Here is a 21,767-nt window from a genome sequence, read left to right on the forward strand (position 1 = left end):
ATTTGAAAGCTGGACAATGAATAAAGAGGACCAAAGAAGAATTGATGTCTTTGAATTATGGTGTTGTTGAAGAATATTAAACGTACCACAGAGTGCTAGAAGAATGAACAAATATGTTTTGGAAGAAGTACAGACAGAATGCTCCTTAGAAGGGAGGATAAGGAGACTTCATTTCACATATTTTGGACAGGTTATTAGCAGGGAACAGTCCCTGGAGAAAGACATTATACTTGGTAAAGCAGTGTGTCAGCATAAAAGAGGAAGATATTCAACAAGATGGATTGACCAGTGGCTGCAACAATGGGCTCAAACCTAACAATTGTGAGGATGGCACAGGAGCAGGTTGTACATAGGGTCAGTATGAGTCAGAACCTACTCAATGGCACCTAACAACAACCACCATTGTCTTTCTAGAGCTTCTTTTCCCTAGGTTAGTATGTGTGGTCCTGCTCTGGCTCTGGTGGTATAGTGCCTAAGGCATTTGATTGCTAACCAGAAGGCTGGGGGTTCAAACCCACCAGCCACTCCTCGAAAGGAAGTTGGGCAATCTACTTCCATAGTGATACCACATCAGAAAACCAAGGAGGGGTCACTATGAGTGGGATCTGACTCAATGGCAGTGTGTTTTTGTTTTGTTTTGTTTTTGTCTGGCTCTATAGTACAAAGTACCCACCCTATCAGTGTACTTCTCACACTGCATGGTAATTGCTTGTCTGTCTGTCTTCCCTACCATACTTCAAGTTCCCTGGTGTGAAGGACTATATCGGTCTTGTACTAGCATAGAGCTAGATAGAGCATGAACTCAGTGAAATCACTTGCTGAATGAAGGTTCCCCAATACTGCCCTTCTCTGGTCTAAGGCAAAGCAGCTTGCAGAGGATCAGTTAGCAGTAGACACAGGTCCAGAACCAAAGTCTTCTGCTTTCTCTTGTGGTTACCCATGTGACACTGAACATCATGACAGCAAGGACAACCTCTTTCTTTATTCTTCCTTTATACCTAGCATCTACCACAGTTAATGACTCTTTGTAGATATTTAAAAACATTTTAGAGTAGTGAGAACCCAAAAGAAGTTTCATGAAGAAAGTGTTTTCTTTCCTCCCTCATTCCCTCTTTTTCTCTCACCCATTCTATCCAATGCTTACTCTGTACTAGATACTATGTTTACATCTAAGGGGGAGAGGTAGCAATTATGATACAGAGGAAATACTAGGCTTAACAAGCATAATTAGAAGGGGCCCTTAACCCCTTCTGTGTGTGTGGAGAGGTGTTGGGGAAGTAGGGCTGAGGGCATGCTTGTCAAGAAGGTAGTTAGTACTAAAGAAAGTGAGGTTTAAGTTGCATTAAAAAAAAAAGTATGTGTGTGTATGTGAAAGGATGTTGTTGTTGTTGTTATATGCCGTTGAGTCGGTCCCAACTCATAGCGACCCCTCCTTGGGTTTCCGAGGCAGTATCACTACGGAAGTAGGATTGCCCAACCTTCCTTCCGAGGAGTGGCTGGTGGGTTTGAACCACCAGCCTTCTGGTTAGCAGTCAAGTGCCTTACGCACTATGATAGGAATGTGTATTAAGAACGCCAGGCCAAAAAAAAAAAAAAAAACTCACTGCTGTTGAATCAGACCAAACTCATAGCAACCCCTCCTTGGGTTTCTAAGGCAATATCTCTACGGAAGTAGATTGCGCAATCTTCCTTCCAAGGAGTATGTGGTGAGTTTGAACCGCCAGCCTTCTGGTTAGCAGTCAAATGCCTGAGGCACTACACCAACAGAGTCCAGACCAAAGAAGAGAAGTAATTCATCATGCAAAAGCTCAGCAACGAGAGAGCATTCCACATTTGAAGAACTGCAAAAAGTCAAATACAGTACTGCTTAAAAGAATAAAGGTGGAGGGCAAGACATGGAGCTGGAGAGGGAGGGGCCAGATCTCAGTGGGACTTGGGGACCAGTTAGGGAGTTGGGACTTTAGCCTAAGGTGAATAGGAGCCACTGAAGGACTGTGAGAGTGCAATGAACTGTCAAATTTATTTTAGGAAGTCACATCAGCTGGAGAACAGACTGGAAGGATGAGAGGATAACAAATGAATTGAGGTGATGATGGCTTAGTCTAGGGTGGTGATGTGGGGGATGGAACTGTCATCAGAGCTTGGAGGTGAAGTGTCTAGTTTGGCTCACATTTTCAAACAACTTGGGTCGGAGCCAATCAAGTCACAGAAATGCAACAAGTCAAATACCCTTTTATTCTACATCAGCCACTACTTTTTCTCTTTAAGCCATTGCTGGAGTTTTTTTTTTTTTTAACAGATTTACAATTGGCATGAATGTGAGTACAGAGGACTCAGAGGGTCTCATTTGAAAACCTCCTTCCTGTGAGATGAGAGTCAGTGGAAAAGAAAAGGAACTAGAGGTAATCAAATGGGGGAGATAGTGGTGACTTATTGATGGACTGTGTATCTCACATAGAGATACTGCTAACGACCATCTTCCCGTGTAATTACCAGTTAAAAATACTTAGATTAAGGCATTCTTACCCTGTCATGTGACCCAGAATCTTGGGGTGAGATATCTGTAACATGCAAAAGCATGTTCAGTATTGTAACTTTATCTTTAGAAGGTAAACCCACAGAAAGAACTGCTATTGTTTTGTATGATAAACTAAAGAGCATAAAATAGAGAAAATTATTCTGTCTGTGGATGTGCAAATGTTCTGTGTCTATGCATGCCATTGAACGATAGAAGGATGGGGAAGAATTAGAATTTGCCACCAGAGATTATCAAAGGGACAAGATTCAAAGAAGTCTGAGAAGCAGTGAAGTAAAGTCTTATAAATGCTTTAGTCATTAAGGCCAAGAATTTATTTTGCTATACTTTTGGCATTTGTTAAGACATAACACAATCATCATAATTCACATCCATTATCCACCGTGCTGCAGACGCAGTGGCAGCTACTAGACACTCATAAATAAAGAGACACCACCCCTGCCCCCAGGGACTTCATGATCTACTAGAGAAGACAGACACAGGATTATTAATACCCTAACATTGTATGTACCATAATAGATGTGTGTACAAAGAACGCAGGGAAGGGAGGGATTAATTCCTAGTTATTTAATTTTCTTTGTATAATACTTTATAATTGACATATGAATTGATGTCAAGGAACACCTACTCCTCAGAGCATCCCAGAGGAGGCCTCAAGGCCTACCATGATCAAGGCCTACAAGGGTGATATGACTTGGTTAAGATAGTACCAGATGACCAGGGTCATCAACCTCAGGTCAAAGGGGGCTTCAAGCCTATCCCCTTTTGTGACATCACACAAAATGTACCTTTTTATAATTATTTATTTTTAAGGTACACATAAAGATTTCATTTCAGGAACCAAACCTAGTCAACATTTTCAGGCATTGGTATGTGTGAGAAATTTAATCTCGAGCTTCCGAGTTTGTTCTTATGAAAATTAGTGGCCTACTTTATAGTCTCTGATGTGCTATGACTAAGAGGAAAGACTAGGCTTGAGATGCAGACATACCTGGTTCAAATCTGGCTCAGGACTCAATAGCAATGCCATCCTGGGTAGTCATTCAAGTGCTCTGATCCTTAATACTCAACATGGCACACCACTAGGGAAATGAGATTAAATAATAAGATGTTAAGTAAAGGCACCTGGCCGAGAGTAGATGTTCTGGCTCTCCCTCTATAATTATTACCTAGTCCCAGCTAGAATATCTCTTACCTGCATTGCTGCAAAAGTTTTTCTTCACTCATTTTGGACCCCTCCAATCTATCCCTGTTACCATCATTGAAAGATTAAAAATCCTCAACATGAGCTATAATATTGCTCTCCAAAGTGCAGGTTATTAGCCATTAGTGCACAGAAACAATTTTTTTTGAGTGACCACCAGTACTTTTGTGTGTGTGTATGTGTGCTTTGGGTGCAAATTTACAAAGTGAACTTGTTTTACATTCAACAGTTCATGCACATTTGATTTCACACCTCAATTACTATCCCCAATTGTAAAAATTCTCCTCCCCTCTCCTTCCTGTGACTAACCCCTTCCTGTGCCCGCCCCCCATGCCCTTCTTAGCTATGCACTGCTGTCTGTCCAGTTTTCCCTCTATGTGAATGCTGCCCCTTTGGTGTCTCATGGCTGATTGCTCTAAGAATATGTGAGTGCATCATCCTGGGGTAGGTGTTCTTCATGTAGGTCTTTCTACTGTTGGGCTGAGAGCCAATGCATGGAAGTGAGTCTATCTCTAGGCCCGAAGGGTAACCCAGGGCCATAGTCTTGGGGCTTCCACCAGTCTCTATCTGACCAGTAATTCTGGTCTTTTTTGTGTTTTTGAATTTTGTTCCACATTTTTCCTCCCACTCTTTCCAGGATCTCCAGTTTTGATCCCTTCCTGAGTGGTTGGCATTGGTAGCTGGGCACCATCTAGTTCTTCTGGTCTCTGGTAGGAAAGGCTGAGGTCCTGGTGGTCCATCTTATGTTTGGACTGATTATTTCCAGATGACTGATTTTCTTCACTCTTTGCTGCACATGAGAAGAGACCAATAATTGCACCCTAGATGGCCACTCAAAAGCTTTTAAGACCCCAGTCACTACTCTCCAAAGTAGGCTGTAGAACAAGATTTTTATGTTCTATGTTGTGCCAATTGAGCATAATGTCCATTGAGCACAATGAGACTATGGTCCTGAGTCGGCAGGCCCTGTGATTCTCTCTTACAAGGTGTTTGATTGTCTCTGAGAACTTACTCCAGCCCTGTCTTCTGTTGCTTCACCACCAGTACTTTTTTTTTTTTTAAAGTGGAATAAAATAGAAAAAGAAAAATAAAGAAAATGAAAGATAATTGGAAACAAAACAGTGAAACAAAATAGAAATACTATATTGCAATGGGAGTTGTACTCATACGTATTATTTCATGAAACTTGTCAAGTAGTTTAAGGCTTTGGTCCATTATACCCTGAATGATAGGACCCCTGCCTTCTCTTTTTGCCCCATTTCTCATACTCTTCCCCCAATTCTCTACTCTCTAATGACTCCAAACTTTCCTTAATTTCCTCCAACATACCATGTTCCCTTCTGCTAAAACATGCTGTTTTACTCTTTGCCCAGTTACTGTCTACTTATCCTCCAGGTCTCAACTCAGGTGCCACTTTTTCAGGCACGCTTTCCAGGACTATACTTTGCACTCCTTTACTGGTCAGAGTCACGTTTGCTTTTAATAAGTCCTTTAAGTAGATACTTATCTGGTTCATGAGAAACTTTAGGCTATAGGATGCACGAAGGCATCTACTTCTGACTACCTCTGTAACCCAGGTGCCAAACGCAGGCCGACACGGGTGATTGATTGACAGGTGAATGAATGAATGAATCTACTTGGTACTGGTTTTGTTTCTAACCCCTGTACCAGGTAAACTACTGCAGAGCTGTATTGTCTGCCTAGGTTGTTGTTGTTGTTGTTATTTGCCGTCGAGTCGGCCCCGACTCATAGCGACCAAGGAGGGGTTTCCGAGGCAGTATCACTACGGAAGTAGGATTGCCCAACCTTCCTTCCGAGGAGTGGCTGGTGGATTTGAACCGTCTGCCTAGGTTAGGAACTTCCTATTATTGGATTTCTTTACTTGGGCCGCGGGGCTTCTGACTCAACAAAAAGGCACCAAAGTCTTGTAAATGTGTGGGCAGTTGTGTGTTGAAGCTGGGAGATGAAGAATAATTTTCATCGGGTTTCAGAGAGCGTCTTGGCGCATCGGCTCTAGAGAGCTACAGCACCGTGATCATCTCACGTCCTCCCATTACACCCTTGAAGGCTCTTGGTGAGCACAAGCCCGGGAGGCTTCTGGGCCTCCATCCCTTCCCAGCTACTCGCACTCGGCCGACCGCGCCCTGAACTTCTAGTGGAAGCGCGCGTCCCTGTGAAGTTAAGAGGCACCGCATCAGCCGGTGACCTGCATCACCAGGGCCGAATGCAGTCCGAGGGACGTTGCCCGGATCCTCAAGCCCTGGCCCTAGCGCTCTGCAGCCATCTCCACGGAGGGAGGGAAGGAGGCGCGGCCTCCGGACTCCGACCCGCCCCTGCCGCCGGGGCCGCCCCGCCGAGCGCTCGACCGGCCGCGCGGCGCCTGGGCTTCCACTTCCCCTCCCAGCCTAGCTCTGCAGACTCGCGCGCTCCCCGCCTAGCCCGCAGAGCCCGCGCCGCGGCCGCCCGCCGCTCCGCTCCGCGGCGCTCCGAGAGGCCGCCATGGGCACCGCGCGCTGGTTCGCGCTGGGCAGCCTGGTCGCCTTGGCCGGGCTGCTGGAAGGCCGGATTGTGGGCGAGGAAGAGGCCGGCTTTGGCGAATGTAACAAGTTCTTCTACGCCGAGACCCCTCCCTTGGGCCTGGCGGCGGATTCCCACGTGAAGATCTGTCAGCGTTCCGAGGGCGTCGAGCGCTTCGCCACGCTCTACAGCACCCAGGACCGCATCCCGGTGTACTCGGCGTTCCGCGCCTTGGGCCCGGGGGCCAGCGGCGCCGAGCAAGGCTGGCTAGTGGAGCCGCAGGTAAGCGAACTGGCCAGTGACGGAGGCCGGGCCGCTGGGCTTTCCTTCCAGGAACGTGCTGCCTTCATCTCGAGGGCAGGACCGGGAAAGGCAGCCCCCATGCCTTAGGTGCCTGCGGTTTCAGATCCACCCCACCGCGCCCTGGGAGATAGCGCCTTCCACACCCCGTGTCAACGCCACTACTTGGCTCTCTGCGAGCTTTCACTTAAGCCGCGGGGCGGGAGGTCCCCTGTAGGGGAGGTTCTCCCTACGTTTCAGCGAAGTCATTTGCAATGACTGGTTCGCTTCCTGGGTAGTGAGGAGCGTGAGACAGAAACCGAGGAGACAGTACTGATCCCCAGAAAGCGGAGGCTGGGTGCTCACAGACGTGGCGCAGGGTGGGCATTTTCATCCCCATTTCATGGAGGAGATCGAAGCTGGGGTGGGGTGGGGGGTGTGAAGAAGAGACTGACAGCTGTAAGATGTGGCGGATCTTTTGGCTGTACGTTCACTGCCCTTCTGCAGAGTCCATCCTAGCGTGAAAATTCTTCCCTTCTACACATGACACCTGGTAAATTTGAGTTAGGACATACTAAGGGCAATAAAGGGATCGATTTTTTTTAAAAAAAATGCAGTGGCATAGTTACAAATAGTAAGGAAACATTGATGACCTCCCTCTGATGGGAAAGATAAACCAGTTTTTCCCGATTCTTCATGTCTATATTATCAGACCATTTGGAAACTATGTCCCCTCCCTGGTATTCTGCTCTGTCTGGTGACAGTGACCGAACACTCGAGAAGCCCCTAGAGGCCCTTGCTGAACCTGGCAGCATCTCTTTCCACCTCTGCTTGGCTGGCCTCTCTAGAAAACCCAGCCAAACAAGCTCCCTTTTAGCCGGTTCTCCGCCTCTCACCACCAAGGGACCCCAGCCCTACAGCCGAGCAGCTACTCTAGCTGGAGGAGGAGGCATTGCGCCTAGCACCGCCCACGCCTGATGGGCACTGTCTGCCTGGAGCGCTTGGGTAAACTGGAGACCAAGGGGTTCTGATCTTCAGCTATTTCTAGCTCTGAGATCTTGGCTAGATCCCAAGCAGTCTGCCCTTCAGTTTCCTCACCTCCACATCATTTTCCCTACCTCACTTGTTGATGTTAGGATGGATGAGATCAGGTTATGAGATCATACCTTTGTAAATGATAGAAATTTTAAGACATATTTTAATCTAAAATTAGTTTGTCCCTAACTGCACCCCTAGGACTCTCAGTGTATTCCCTCACTCCTTATTCACTGTGATGATGAGGCTGTGAAGAAAAGAGATGACCTGCTCCCTTTTCCTTGAGGACTTTATGGACTCCTTAGGGAGAACATACACATGAGAAAGACATGGGAATACAGGCTAAACAACTTTTGAGTAAATTGGGAACGTAATTAGTTATCACCTGCTGTGTGCCAGGCACTGTGATACCCAAAGAAGTGAGTGTAGCTTCTGAACTCAGGGGTCTGCAGGTAGAGCTTACTGTACAGAGCGGTGACAGTGTCTGATTAGAGTCAGGCTAAAACCAAAACTAAACTCACTGCCATCGAGTCAATTCTGATTCATAGTGACCCCTCCTTGGGTTTCCGAGGCAATATCTCAATGGAAATAGATTGCCCATTCTGTCTTCCAAGGAGTGGTTGGTGGGTTTGAACCACCAGCCTTCTGGTTAGCCGTCAAATGCCTTGGGCACTACACCACCAGAGTTCCCAAGAGTCAGGCTGCCTGGGTTCAAATCCCAGTGGATTTAAATCCCAGAAGGTTCAAATCCCAGTTCCTCTGTGGACTAGCTATAAATTTGGACAGGTTACCTTGGAGATACATCATAGGGAAGTTATGAGGATTAAATGAGTTATTAAATGTAAAGTTGTCAGAGAGGTGTCTGGCACCTAAGTACCAGCTCTTAGGACATAAGCAAAAAAAAAAAAAAAAAAAACATAATGAAGGTAAACAAAGTCTTATTAAAGTTAATCAGTCTTTTTGGTGATAGAGGAAAGCCTTAAAAAACAAAACAAAACAAAACAAAACTCACTGCCATCGAGTCTATTCCAACTCATAGTGACCCCCTCTGGGTTTCTGAGGCAGTAAATCTTTATGGAAGTAGATTGCCTAGTCTTCCTTCTGCAGAGTGGCTGGTGGGTCTGAACCACCAACCTTCTGGTTAGTGGTCAAATGCCTTAGGCACTACGCCACCAGAGCTGCTTAGAGGAAAGCCTTAGGGCTAGGGTATTTGTGCTGTGCTTGGAAGGATAGGCCAAGTCCAGCAGGAAGACAAGCAGGAGGAGGGCATTTAAAGCAGGGGAGACATTGTAAGTGAGAAATTACATGGCAGATTTAGGGATTAGTGAATGGGGTGTCATTGGAACAGCTAAACTAATATAAGTGACTAGATTACAGTCTACTCAAGTGTTCAAAATGTAGAGGAATAATGGAAGGGAGGGTTCAAGTATGAAAGGGTAATCAAGGAAGGCTTAAGGAAGCAGAGCCATTTGTGCAACTATTATTGAAGGAGTCGTAAGGGGCATGATTTGTCAGAGAGGAAGTAGACCTGGGCATATAGGTACTGGAGATGCTGTGCCTTGGTGGAGTAATGAGAATGAGCTGGGGACATAAGAGAGGATGGAGAGGGAGGGTGGAGAGTTTCAAATGGTAGCTTGTTGATGTTAGGACCGATGAGATCAAGTATGAAAATGACAGAAATTTAAGACATATTTTAATCTAAAATTAGTTTATCCCTAACTGCACCCCTAGGACTCTAGAGAGTTGAGCCCTACAGCAGTTCTGAACAGTACAGGAGGCCTAAAGTGCCAGCCAGATGATCGCAGTGGCTAAGCACAGCAGAGTGCTTCTGCCTGCAAGGTGGGGGTCGCTCTTAACCTCAGGCCAAGCTAACCAGAAACCAGAGGGTATTAGAAGGGAGAGAAGGAAGCAGTAGGTGGAGCTACCAGATGTGGGTGGGTTCCAAGCACACTGCAGCAAACCTGACTCCCCTGCAGCCTGCTCCCAGAGGGCTGCCTCAGAGCCAAGGTCCCCACTGCAGAAAGATGCTCAGGGCTCAGTGTGTACTTTCGGTTGCTTCAGAGCAGTTGGTGATGCTGAGTCACTTTGTGCCCACATCACCTTTTTATGAGGTCAGCATCACCTAGAGTCCCAGCAGATGGGGAGGGCAGAGGAAACTAAACAAGCCTTCGTTGTTACCTTCAGGAATGAGTCAGCCAGGGCTAGACTGACATTGGGACTCCCGAGGCCCAATTTGCAGCTTTGTGACTGTCCTGAAGTTTCTCTTTGAAAAAAGCCTGTAAATCAAGGACTATAGAAACTTAGTCACTCTTGGTGCTTTAAAGCCTTTGAGGTGTTGGCTGCCAAACATCAACAGGCCAAAGTTCAAACCGCAGCATGCCATTTATAAGGCCCTCCATAATACAGCTCCTGTTTCCACCTCTAGCCCTGTTTCTCACCTCTCCCCACCCTCACATTTTATGTTCTAGTATTATCCAACTGCCTGGGCTTCCTCTCATAAACCACTCTGGTTGTCACATCTGTTTCTTTATTCAGTCCGTTTTGCTTTTGCCCCAAATGCCCCACCTTGCCCTTCACTTTCTTTCCTCCATTCCATTCTTTAAGATTGCTGAGGTGTTACCTCCTCAAGAAAGGATTCCCCACCTGAATTAGGCCCACCTCTTGTGCTAGGTTCATCTCTCTCTATTTTTGTACTTACTATATTGTTTTGCATTTACCCTTTTATGTATCTTTTTCCCCAACTCTTGAGGGCTGAGGAGTGTGTCTTACTCAGTCTTGTATTCCTAGTGTGCAGCACATAGAAAGCACTCAGTAAGTGGTGAATAACATATTAGGATCAGCTGGTCAGCAGTGGGTGAGATTGTCCTGATTGAACTGTCTTGGTAAGGGAGCTTCCTGTTTAGAAGCTTGCCTGTAGCTGGCCAGCAGCCCCTGTTACATACATATTCCATATACAGAACTGGAACCGTTCTGTAAGTCCACCCCATCAGTCCTAGCTCTGGCCTTTGGAACTATCCTAAATGATTTGGGTCCCTTCTGTACATAACAGCCCTTCAGTGTTGGATACAGGATTTCATGTCATGTCAGTCTATGCTGAAACAGTTTAGATGGACCTTCTGAGAGACAGAATTGGAAATTTAAAAGGAGGTAGAGAAAACATATGGCCAGTGGGTTTATGTGGAATATGGTCATTTCATCAAAGTGAGAATAGGGTGAAGGCAAGAAAGAGATGAGAAACTATGTCCCTAGCTAGCATGATGGAAGAAGTTTGGAGGATTTTCAGTCAAGACTTTGGGATCCTGAGAATTGGGTTCTGGTTTAGTACAGGGAGCCTCAAACCTTTTAGTCCCTCAACTCTTTTCCATTTAGTGGAAGAATATTTGGAGGAGGTACCGGTGATGCCCTTCCAAAGTAAATTGCCAATTCATGTCAGAAGCCAACATATGAGACCCTTTCATTTTATGAACATAAACATTGGAAGGAATTGGCCTCATAGATTAACTCACTGCTGTAGAGTCAGATCCAACTCATAGCGACCCCTCCTTGGCTTTCCGCAAAACAAAAAACAAACCCACTGCCATTGAGTCAAAAATCCAACTCATAGCAACCCCCGCTGGGTTTCCAGAGTGGTAAGTCTTTATGGAAGTAAATTGCCCCATTTGCCTTCCATGGAGTATCTGGTGGGTTTAAACTGCTAACCTTCTGCTTAGCAGTCAAATGCCTTAGGCACTGTGCCACCAGAGTTCCTTATAGATGGTAATAACAACTCACAATTATTTAATCTCATAAAAATACTGTGAAGTAGATATCATTCTCTTCATTGAGAGATGTAGCTTAGATATGTTAATTGATGTGCCCACTCTCACACAACAAGCTGGGACTTGAACTCATGACTGTCTTTTCCTAGTCCAGTACTCTTTCAGTACACCATGGAGATTCTTTGACCTCACTGTATGATCCACTGTATTAATGATCTTAGGACTTTAGTTTTCATCCTTATTATGAGGATCCTAATTTTTTGTTATTGTTTTTAGGGCTATTGAAATATTGCCTGGTCCTGTGCCATCCCCACGGTTGGTTGTGGATCAGACCATTGTGAGTTATAGGATTTTCACTGGCTGATGTTTGGAAGTAGATCACCAGGCCTTTTCTCTTAGTCTGAAAACTGTGCTAAAACCTGTTCAGTATCATAGCAACATGCAAGTCTCCAATGGCAGATGGGTGGTGGTTGCTCGTAAGGTGCCCTGGCCAAGAATTGAACACAGCTCTCCAGCATACAATGTGAGAATTTTGCCACTGAACCACCATTGCCTTAGCTATTTTTTTCTTTTTTTAAACTTATATTGTGGTGAAAACATATATAACAAGTTATTCACCAACATAACTTCCCCATTTACAGCTCAGGGACACTGATGGTGTTTTCATGTTGTGCCACCATCATTGCTATCCTTTTCCTAAATATTCTACTACCATTAGCAGAAACTCAGTGCCCCACAAACAAAAGCTTCCCCTTAGCTCTGGTAGCATAGTGGCTAAGGTACTTGACTGCTAACCAGAAGGCTGGCAGGTCAGACCCACCAGCCACTCCTCGGAAGGAAGATGGGGCAATCTACTTCCGTAGTGATACTGCCTCGGAAACCCAAGGAGGGGTCGCTATGAGTTGGGTTCGACGCGACGGCAGTTGAGTTTGAGTTTTTGTTTTTTTCCTCCTCCTCATTACCCCTGCTAACTACTAATAATCTTTGTTTGTGTGTGTGTGTATATTTATGGATATATATATATATATATATATATATATTTTTTTTTTTTTTCCCCAACCTATCTAAGAATATCCCCACCCCTACTCCTGGTAACCAACAAAGAAAGTTTCCTTCCATATATAAACCTTTTCTTGACTTTTTACAATAGTGGAATGGGTATTTGGCCTTCTGTGATTGACTTATTTCACTCAGCATAATGTCCTTCAAGTTCATCCACATTATGTGGTGTTTTCACTAACTTACTCTTAATTTCTATTCCATTTGTAGTCCCCAATACTTGTCAGACAAGTGGAAGTACCCATTTCTCCGCATAAATGTTTCTCAGTGTGTCATTGGCTCCAGAGTGAAAGAAATATTCTGGTTGAGTACCAAAGCATTTTTTCTAGAGAGCCCAATGAGGCTATATTTAAAATATTAGTATACGGCACATGAACAGTTATCACAAGTTAGAATCTTGAGTAAATCTTTGTTCTTTATTTGCCGTCAGTGGCTCCTTGCTTACATACCTTGACACTATCAAGAGTACTCTTCATTTTACCTTCTTTTCATGGTGTCAAAGAACAGATATATAGAATACATCATACAGTCAAATCTCTGTGTAAGGGGGTCATCAAATAACACAATTCTGATTCTTACCTCCTAGTTAAGAGACTTGAATTCAGATTCCTGCTCTGTCATTTATAAACTATGTGACCATAACTTTCCAGCCCTATTTTTCCGATCTTTTAATTAAAGGTAAGTGTTTACTTCATAGAATGGTTGTGACAAATAGCCAAGATAACACATATAATACAATACTTGAAACATGGTATGCTCTTGATAAATTTTAATGTGAGTACTTTATTAAGGTCTTATCTTAATAAGTACAGGGTACACACATACACACACAAATGGAATACTGAAGTACATAGATGAGTTCTACAATTCTACAAGTCTCTTTTAAAATACAAACTATGGACTTCAGGCCTCAGCCCTTTACATCCATCCGTACAACTTCTCAAGTGTTTGACATGTGTCCCACGTTCATATAATAGGTACTGAGAAAGAGAGTGGCGAGATATCACACAAATGGAAGAGTTGAATGAATGAATGAATGGAGTTAGATGATTTAAAAAAACAAAACAGTATGAAAAAACAGGTGCCAGGGATACCTCCACCCTCTGTCCTGAGCAACGAAAAGGTGTGTTGCACAAAACAAACACAATGAGCAATGGCATTCCAATCTATTGTGTGGGCCTGGGTAAGGCTGGGAAGCACCTGACTCAGGAAGATGGTTCCAAAGTAAAGTGCTCATGCTCATAGGTTCTTGTTTACTATGCTGCAAACAGCACAAACGGGAGTCACACATGCTATCCTTCATTGCATATTTCTCCTGTTCTGGCTTTTTCTTCATCATTGCATTCAGTGTTTCCATTTGATTTGTAGGTTATTCTCAGAAGCAAGTTAAGGTTCTTAGCTTATATTGGCAGAACATTTCAGGGACATTTTGTCCTGAAACAGCCCAGTGGTGATCTCACTACACTATTCTTTCAATTCAGACCTAACTTTTGACAATCCAGGGAAGCAACCATCATTTATTTATCCCTTATTGTGTGCAAGGATTTTCACAAGTTAACTCATCTCAGCCATATTACAACTCTTCTGGGTAGGTATGTGGTCTGTGTTTTAAAGTTTAAGAAACAGATGCTCAGAGTGGTTAAGAAACTTACCCAAAGTCACAGAGCTGCTAGATGGCAAAGCCTGGATTGGACATCCAAGTCCAAAGCTCTCTACTCTCCCATGCTTTTTCCAATTAAAATGTCAGGATTTTCTCTCTATATTCCACTGACTAAATTTTTTATTTTCTTGAATTGAACTAGCTTCTTATATGGCTTACAGCTTTTCTACTCCCTCAATATTCTGAAAATCCCAGCTTTAGATTGTCATTAGCTTAATTGTTAGCTCATTGTGATTGAGTGGAGCTATCCTTGGGAAATAAATATTTTATTCTTCAAATTTCAATTTTCTCTTCCGTTTGAAACATCTGGTAGCATAGTGCCTAAGGCATCTGACTGCTAACCAGAAGGCTGGAGGTTCAAACCCACCAGCCACTCCTCAGAAGGAAGACTGGGCAATCTACTTCTGTAGTGATACTGCCTCAGAAACCCAAGGAGGGGTTACTGTGAGTCGAATCCAACTTGAAAGCAGTAAGTTTTTTGGTTATTTTAAGAAGTTAAGGATAGTTTTACACAGGGAAGAAAATTTTCTTTGTTGGTTACCAGGGATAGGAGAGGTGGAAGGGAAAATTGCTAGCTAGTTAAATGACATGTATTGATTTGGGTGAAGGGAAAGGCAGTATACTAAAAGCAAGTGATCAACACAATATCACTGAGGAAAAGGTAGACATGGAGAGGTGCACAAGAGGTACAGACCACAAAGGTAAATACTTTTATATACACAATACTGGATTATCAGTAATAACAAACATTAATCTATGGGTGGAAACATAGGTAGACAGGCAAGGTGATCAGGTATGGGTAGGCAAACAGGAATATACTCATGACTGCATATAGGTTTGGCAGATGATTTTCCTACATATGTATTTGTAGGTGCTATAAAAAATAACAATAAATGGTCTCTCCCTGTATGGAACAAAGAAGAGTTAAGAAAATCTTAGGAAACAATTAGTCTAAAGGACTAAGGGAGCACATGAATCCCAGCCTCTGCGACTCTGAGACCAGAACTAGATGGTTCCCAGCTACCACTGCTGACTACTCTGGAAGGAATCACAGTAAGAGGTCCTAGACAGAGTGGGGTAAAATGTGGAACAAAATTAAAAATCATAAAAATGACCAGGTTTACTGGTCAGAAACCCCTGAGATTATGGCCCTTAGACACCCTTCAAGCTAGGAACTGAACTTAATCCTCGTGACTCAACTGGCAGCCAAACAGTAGGCAGACCTATTAGGTGAACATATCAAGAGGGTATGAACTCCTCACACCAGTCAAGCATATGAGATCAAGAGGATGGTATCTGCCCAGGGATAGAGCTAGGAAGGTGGGAGGAGATGGGAAGGAAGACCAAAAAGGGAAAGAATGGGCCAAGGGAGGAAGTGAGAAGAATACTGTTACAGTAAATGTCACAAAACAGAAAGTGTATGGATTATTGAATGGGAAACCAATTTATTCTGTAAACGCCCCCAAATCACAATTTTTTTAAAGACCATATAAATAGCAGAGTTAACAGGGGACAAAGTTAAGATAACTTCTTAGCCATAACCAAGCACCTTGAGAAAGTGAGTGAGTGGGCCTGTGAGCTCAGGACTGTGGTTGGAGGGGACATCAAGCTTAAGTAGCATAACATAGTAAAAACATTATTCTACATCCTACTTTGGTGAATAGTAACTGGGGTCTTAAAAGCTTGAGAGTGCACATCTAAGATGTAACTATTGGTCTCTCCTCATCCAGAGCAAAGAAGAATGAAGAAAACCAAAGATGCATGGAAATAATTAGTCCAGTAGACCATGTGAACTTCAGTCTACATGACCCTCAGACCAGAAGAACTAGATAGTGTCTGTCTACCACTGTCAAACACTCAGAAAGGGATCAAAATAGATCTTGGTTAGAGTGGAAAATGTGGAACAAAAGTCAAAGTCATAAAAAAAGACCAGGCTTACTGGTTCGATAGAGACTGGTGAAACCCTGAGTCTGTGGCCCCTGGTCACTTTTCGGGCCTGGAATTGAATTCATTCCAGTGGCTTAACTCTCAGTCAAACAACAGCAAGCCTGTGAGCTGAGCGTTACACCAGGTAGATGCACTTCTTAGAACAACCAACCTTAGGAGAACAGAAGGGCAGCCTTTGCACAGTGAGAAAGCCAGGGAGGCAGGAGTGCATAGGTAGAAGGACATAGGGAAAGGGTAACCACAGGAAGGAAGTGGGAAGAGATCTGTTACATTGTGGGGCTTGTAATCAGTGTCACAAAAGAAAATGTATATGGACTGCTGAATGGAAAATGAATTTCTTTTGTAAAATTTCATCCAAATCACCATTAAAAAGTTTTGTTTTGTTTTGTTTTTTTAAATATAGAAATATCAGGGGGACCGTGAAGTTTTAGAATGGTTGCCAGGGAGGACATCACTGAGGAGGTGATTTTTTGGGTGAAGGCCTAAAGGAAATGACAAAGCCAGCTATGCAGTACTGGGTGAAGAAATGTTCTAGGTAGAAAGAATAGGTGCAAAGACCCTGAGGCGTGAGTGTTCCTGGTGTTTGATGAAGAATAGAGAGGTCAGTGTGGTTGGAGAAGGATAAATTTATTGAGAACTCATTCATATAACATGCATTCTGCACATAGGAAATCAGTGCATGGGGGATGCTTGGTTTGCAAAAAAACACTGTATAATGCATGCATGACTTGTGTAAAAATATGGTAGAGAACTAAGAGATGGCTGGCAGATCATTTAGGGGCCTCTGGACTATTTTTAAGGAGCTCTGGTGGTGTAGTGGTTAAAGCATTTGGCTGCTAACCAAAAGGTTGATGGTTCAAACCCACCAGCTGGTCTGTGAAATAAAGATGAGGCAGTCTGCTTCTGTAAAGATTTACAGCCTTGAAAACCCAGTGGGGGGTCACTATGAGTCAGAATCCATTTGATGGCAGTGAGTTTGTTTTTTTTTGGTTTGGACTGTTTATAAGGAGTAATCTACTTCCATAAAGATACTGCATCGGAAGGCCAAGGAGGGGTTTCTATGAGTCGGGATCGACTTGACAGCAGTGAGGTTTTTTTTTTTTTTTTTTGTTTAGTGGTATAGTGGTTAAAGTACTTAGCTGCTAACTGAGAAAGATCAGCAGTTCCAACCCACCAGTCACTCTGCAAGAGAAAGATATGGCAATCTGCTTCCATAAAGATTACAGCCTTGGAAACCATGTGGGGGGCAGTTCTACCCTGTCTTATAGGATCGCTATGTGTTGGTATCAACTCAACAGCAGGGGTTTTGTTTTCTAGCTTTTGAACTATTTATAAGAAATTTGCCTCTTTTTTCTATGTGAAACAGGAAGCCATTATGCAGGGTTTTGAGCAGAGAGATTTAATATGAGCTGAGTTACATTTTAAAAGGATCATTTTGGCTACTGTGTTGAAAACAGACAGTATGACATCCAGTGCAGAGGCAGAGAGACCAGTTAGGCAATTTCAACAATCTGGGAAGAGACAGTGTTGGCTTGGATCTGGGTGATAGTAACATGTGTGACAGGATGGTGACAGTGTAGTTCTGAATATATATGAACTAAAGAGCCAGGAGTGTTTGGAGTGAGAGACAGAGAGGAATGACAGATGACTCCAAGGATTATGACCAGAACAACTGGAAGAATACTCCTCATGAATAAGATGCGAAGTATTAAAGGAGGAGCTGGCTTGAGGGCCATATTGGGAACTGTGTTTTGGATATGTTAAGTGTGAGATCCTTTCAGGTATTCAGTGGCGCTTCAGTGACTGGTCTATGGTTCACTAGGTGACTATGGCATGCTGGGTACTTTTTTCCAGGCATTTTTTCACGTGTATTCTCATTTGATCCTCACATCAACCATATGAAATAGGTACTATTATTATTCTCGATATACAGAGGAGGATACTGAGGCTCAGAGAAGATAAATTACTTGCTCATATTCATGCAGCTATTAAGTGGTGTAGCTAGGGTTTGAGCCTATCTATCTGACACTAGAATACACACAGAGTTGCCTCCATTACCAAACCTATTAATGTTTTGGGAGATCACCTGTTTAACTCCTTCAAATGAACTTCCTCCTTTGGCAGTTCACACATTCCTTTCCTAGGATTTTAGAGCAGGGCATATTCTCAGCACCACGACCACATGCCAATGATGGTCAGATGCTCAGGGCCACCAGGGACACCTTTGTGCCTATAGCAATGGCTCACTAAATACTGCACTGGGCTGAGGGATCTCAGCCCCCTTTTGCGAGCTTTCCCTGTTCCAATCCATCATGAGCACTTCCTATGATTGTTGTGCAAGCAGATACTCTCCATCAGGTGTTGAGTTCAGGCAGGGGAATGGACCATAAACTGTTAACACTGTTGAGTGACAGGTAATTGTCCCTTGAGTCTTAGTGAGAAAGAGTGGCATGATAAGGGAGGGGTTTTCCATCTGTAGAGCATGGAGCTGTTGCTGCCAGACAGGCAGGGCTGGTAGCTTGGGTGTGGTACTTGAGCTCAGGGAAGGAGAGCCTGGCTCCTGACTGGATGAGAACTGCCTGAGGGGCAAGGTGGTGCAGGCAAACCACACCCTCCCGAGTCCTCTTCTAGGAAAGGCAGAAGACCTACTCAGCCTGTAGCCCCAGTCAGCTCTGGAGCCCTGTCTGTGTGCCCAGCCTGATTCCCTAGGAAAGTAAAGTGGCTGAACAGAGCACATTCTGAAATTTACTAATCTAGAAATGCAATGCCCAGATTTGGGACCAGAAGAGGGATTTTGCTCTGACTCACAACACCTGCCCTTCTTGAAGATGCAGAAGTTTCTTTTGCCTTTATGACTCTTTCATAAGCTCAAGTCATGTTCTTACTTTTGCCCTTATATCCTGGGTAAATCTGGATCCAACCTCTGTTTGGTAGATGCACCTTTCCTATGTGTTTGGACGACTGTAGTGTTTCCCAACAGATACCTGCTTGCCATTAGCTTAGCCATTAGAACTAAGGGAAAAATCTGATATATGCATTGGATCTTTTATTCTTGTGACCAAGATGCAGGATTGAGCAGGGACCAAGTGAGAAATTGGCCATTATTTATTTATTATTTATTGTAATTTTTATTGTGATTTGGATGAAAGTTTATAGAGCAAACTAATTTTCCATAGAGACACTTGACTGCTAACCAGAAGGCTGGCTGTCCAAACTCACCAGCCACTCCTTGGAAGGAAGGTTGGGTGATCTACTTCTGTAGTGATACTGCCTCAGAAACCCAGGGAGGGGTTGCTAGGAGTTGGGTCCAACTCAATGGCACAACAACAGTTCATACACATTTTGTTTCATAACATCAACTGGAATTCCCCACAATGTAACAGCTCTTATCTCACATCCTCTTTATAGTTACCTCTTCCCTGTGTCTTTCTTTCCTATGCATTCCTGCCCTCCAAACTATCTCCCTGTGCAAACACTTCCCTTCTGTTCTTCCACGATTGACCGCTCTAAGGAGTATATCTGCCTGGTGTCAGTGTTCACCTTATATGCCTATCTGTTGTTTAGTTGCCCTCAGGATTGAGTTCAACTCCAGTTCTGAAGTGTAACGGGGCCATGGTCTTGGGGGTTTTCTTGTTGGTTTCTATCAATCCAATCATTATTTTTGCCTCTGAACGGTTAGATATCATCTACAGTTTTAGGACATACAAAGCATGGAGAAAGGAAGCTGAGTTTGTGAACCATAACAAATATTTGCTGATATTGATATTTTTATTTTATCTTGAACTATGGCATCCATCATAAAATCAGATGCCTCCTTTACAGGTGAGTCTACCCTTTGTTATGGTAGATGACCAGATTTTCTGGACCTCTGGTGGACAGACTTCACTTCTATAATCCTTACTGTATTAGTTACAGAAATAACATGTTGCTGTGACAGAAGTGGGAGCTCTGGTGGCATGGTGCCTAAGGCATTTGACTGCTAACCAGAAGGCTGGCAGTTCAAATCCACCCAGCCACTCCACTACTTCCATAATGATACTGCCTCGGAAACCCAAGGAGGGGGCACTATGAGTGGGATCCGACTCGACGGCAGTGAGTTTGGTGTTTTTTTTTTTGGTAACAATACCACAAGTGGTTGGTTTTAAAGAACAGAAATTAATTTTCTCACAGTCCAGGAGGCTGGAAATCCAAATCAAGGAGGCAGTTCTAGGGGAAGGTTTTTCTTGGTCTATTTCAGCCTCTGGTAGCTGCTAGGCTTTCCTGGCCTTCCTGGGCTTGTAGATTCTTTTACTAACTTTGTCACATAGTGTCTTCTCCTTGTATCTGCATCTAATCTGCTCTTTTTATAACTAAGAGGTAATTAGGTTTAGGACATACCTATCATGATATGGCCCCATTAAAATACCAAGGAGGATTTTTTTCAAACAGGAATAGGAGTTAGGATTCCATATTTTGGAGGGACATAATTCCATCCATAACTCTTACCACATTCACTTTGAGGTCCAAGCTCCTTTCGTCTCATGTTCAGGTCCCTGCTAACTTCCTGCCTGGTTGACCCATTTCACCTGGCTCTTCTCTAGCTTTTCTCCACTCTGCCACCAGAACAATCCTCTCAAAACAGTAATCTTATCATGAATCCAACAGTCTCACCAGAAACCCTTTAAACCAAAACAAAAAACCAACCCCATTGCTTTCAGGTAGATTCCAACTCATAGCAAGCAACCTTATGGGAGGGAGTAGAACTGCCCCATAAGGTTTCCAAGGCTGTAAATCTGTACGGAATCATACTGCCACATCTTTTTCCCACAGAGCAGCTGGTGGGTTTGAACCACCAACCTTTTGGTTAGCAGCTGAGCACTTAACCACTGTGCCACCAGGGCTCCTAGAAACCTTGCAGGGCTCCCCATTTCTCCTCAGATAAAGACAACACCTTTATCATACTCTCCAGAATTCTGTATGGTCTGGCCTCCATGCCTCTTCCAGCCTTATCTGGTGTCACATACTTTGCCATGCCTTTGGTGGACACTTTGGTTCATTTCAATTTTTTAAAAAATGTTTTATGTTCTCTCCCATCATAGGGCCTTTGTACCTATTGTTTCTTGTGCTTCCCATGATCTCCCCAGTTCTGTCAATTGCCTGCAATACTCTCTAGCAGCCCTAAACACACCCATCCTTGCTACCATGTTGCAGTTGTCACTTATTTGTGTGAGTAGTTAAGTATCACCCAACTAGACTCCAAGTTCCATGAGGACAGGGCCCAGGGCTGTTGTTCCTCACTATTGAATCCTCATTGTCCAACACAGAAGTCAGAAAAGTTGTTCTGTAAAACACCAAATAGTGAGTCTTTTAGACTTTGTGGGTTATATGGTCTCTGTCATAACAGTTCAACTCTGTTTTTTTTTTTTTTGTGAAAACACCCACAGACAACATGTAAATGAATGAGCGTGGCTGTGTTCCGATGAAACTGTCTTTATGAAAACAAGTGGTAGGCTGCACTTGGCCTGCAGGCTGTAGTTTGCCAACCCTGAGTCTAGCATAATGATTAATAAATGTTGAATGCTGAGCACTCAGAAAATATGAATTGAATGTTGTTGTTGTTATGTGTCGTCGAGTAGGACCCAACTCATAGTGACCCCTCCTTGGGTTTCCGAGGCAGTATCACTACGGAAGTAGATTGCCCTACCTTCCTTCCGAGGAGTGGCTGGTGGGTTTGAACCGCCAGCCTTCTGGTTAGCAGTCAAGTGCCTTAGGCACTATGCTACCAGAGCTCCT

At 43.8% G+C, this 21,767-nt stretch overlaps 1 protein-coding gene across 1 annotated transcript in view; it reads left to right on the top strand.

The window, feature by feature from the left end:
* The first annotated feature begins 6,239 nt into the window (after positions 1–6,239).
* Positions 6,240–21,767, top strand: part of ENDOD1 (endonuclease domain containing 1) — a 53,883-nt gene continuing 38,355 nt past the window's right edge. The window contains exon 1 of the mRNA XM_007938068.2: positions 6,240–6,539. Coding sequence (XP_007936259.1) covers positions 6,240–6,539 — 300 coding nt within the window. The remainder of the gene's footprint in view (positions 6,540–21,767) is intronic.

Source organism: Orycteropus afer, unplaced genomic scaffold, assembly GCF_000298275.1.
Source record: "Orycteropus afer afer isolate SDZICR_OR568_19922 unplaced genomic scaffold, OryAfe1.0 scaffold00047, whole genome shotgun sequence".
NCBI lineage: Eukaryota > Metazoa > Chordata > Mammalia > Tubulidentata > Orycteropodidae > Orycteropus > Orycteropus afer.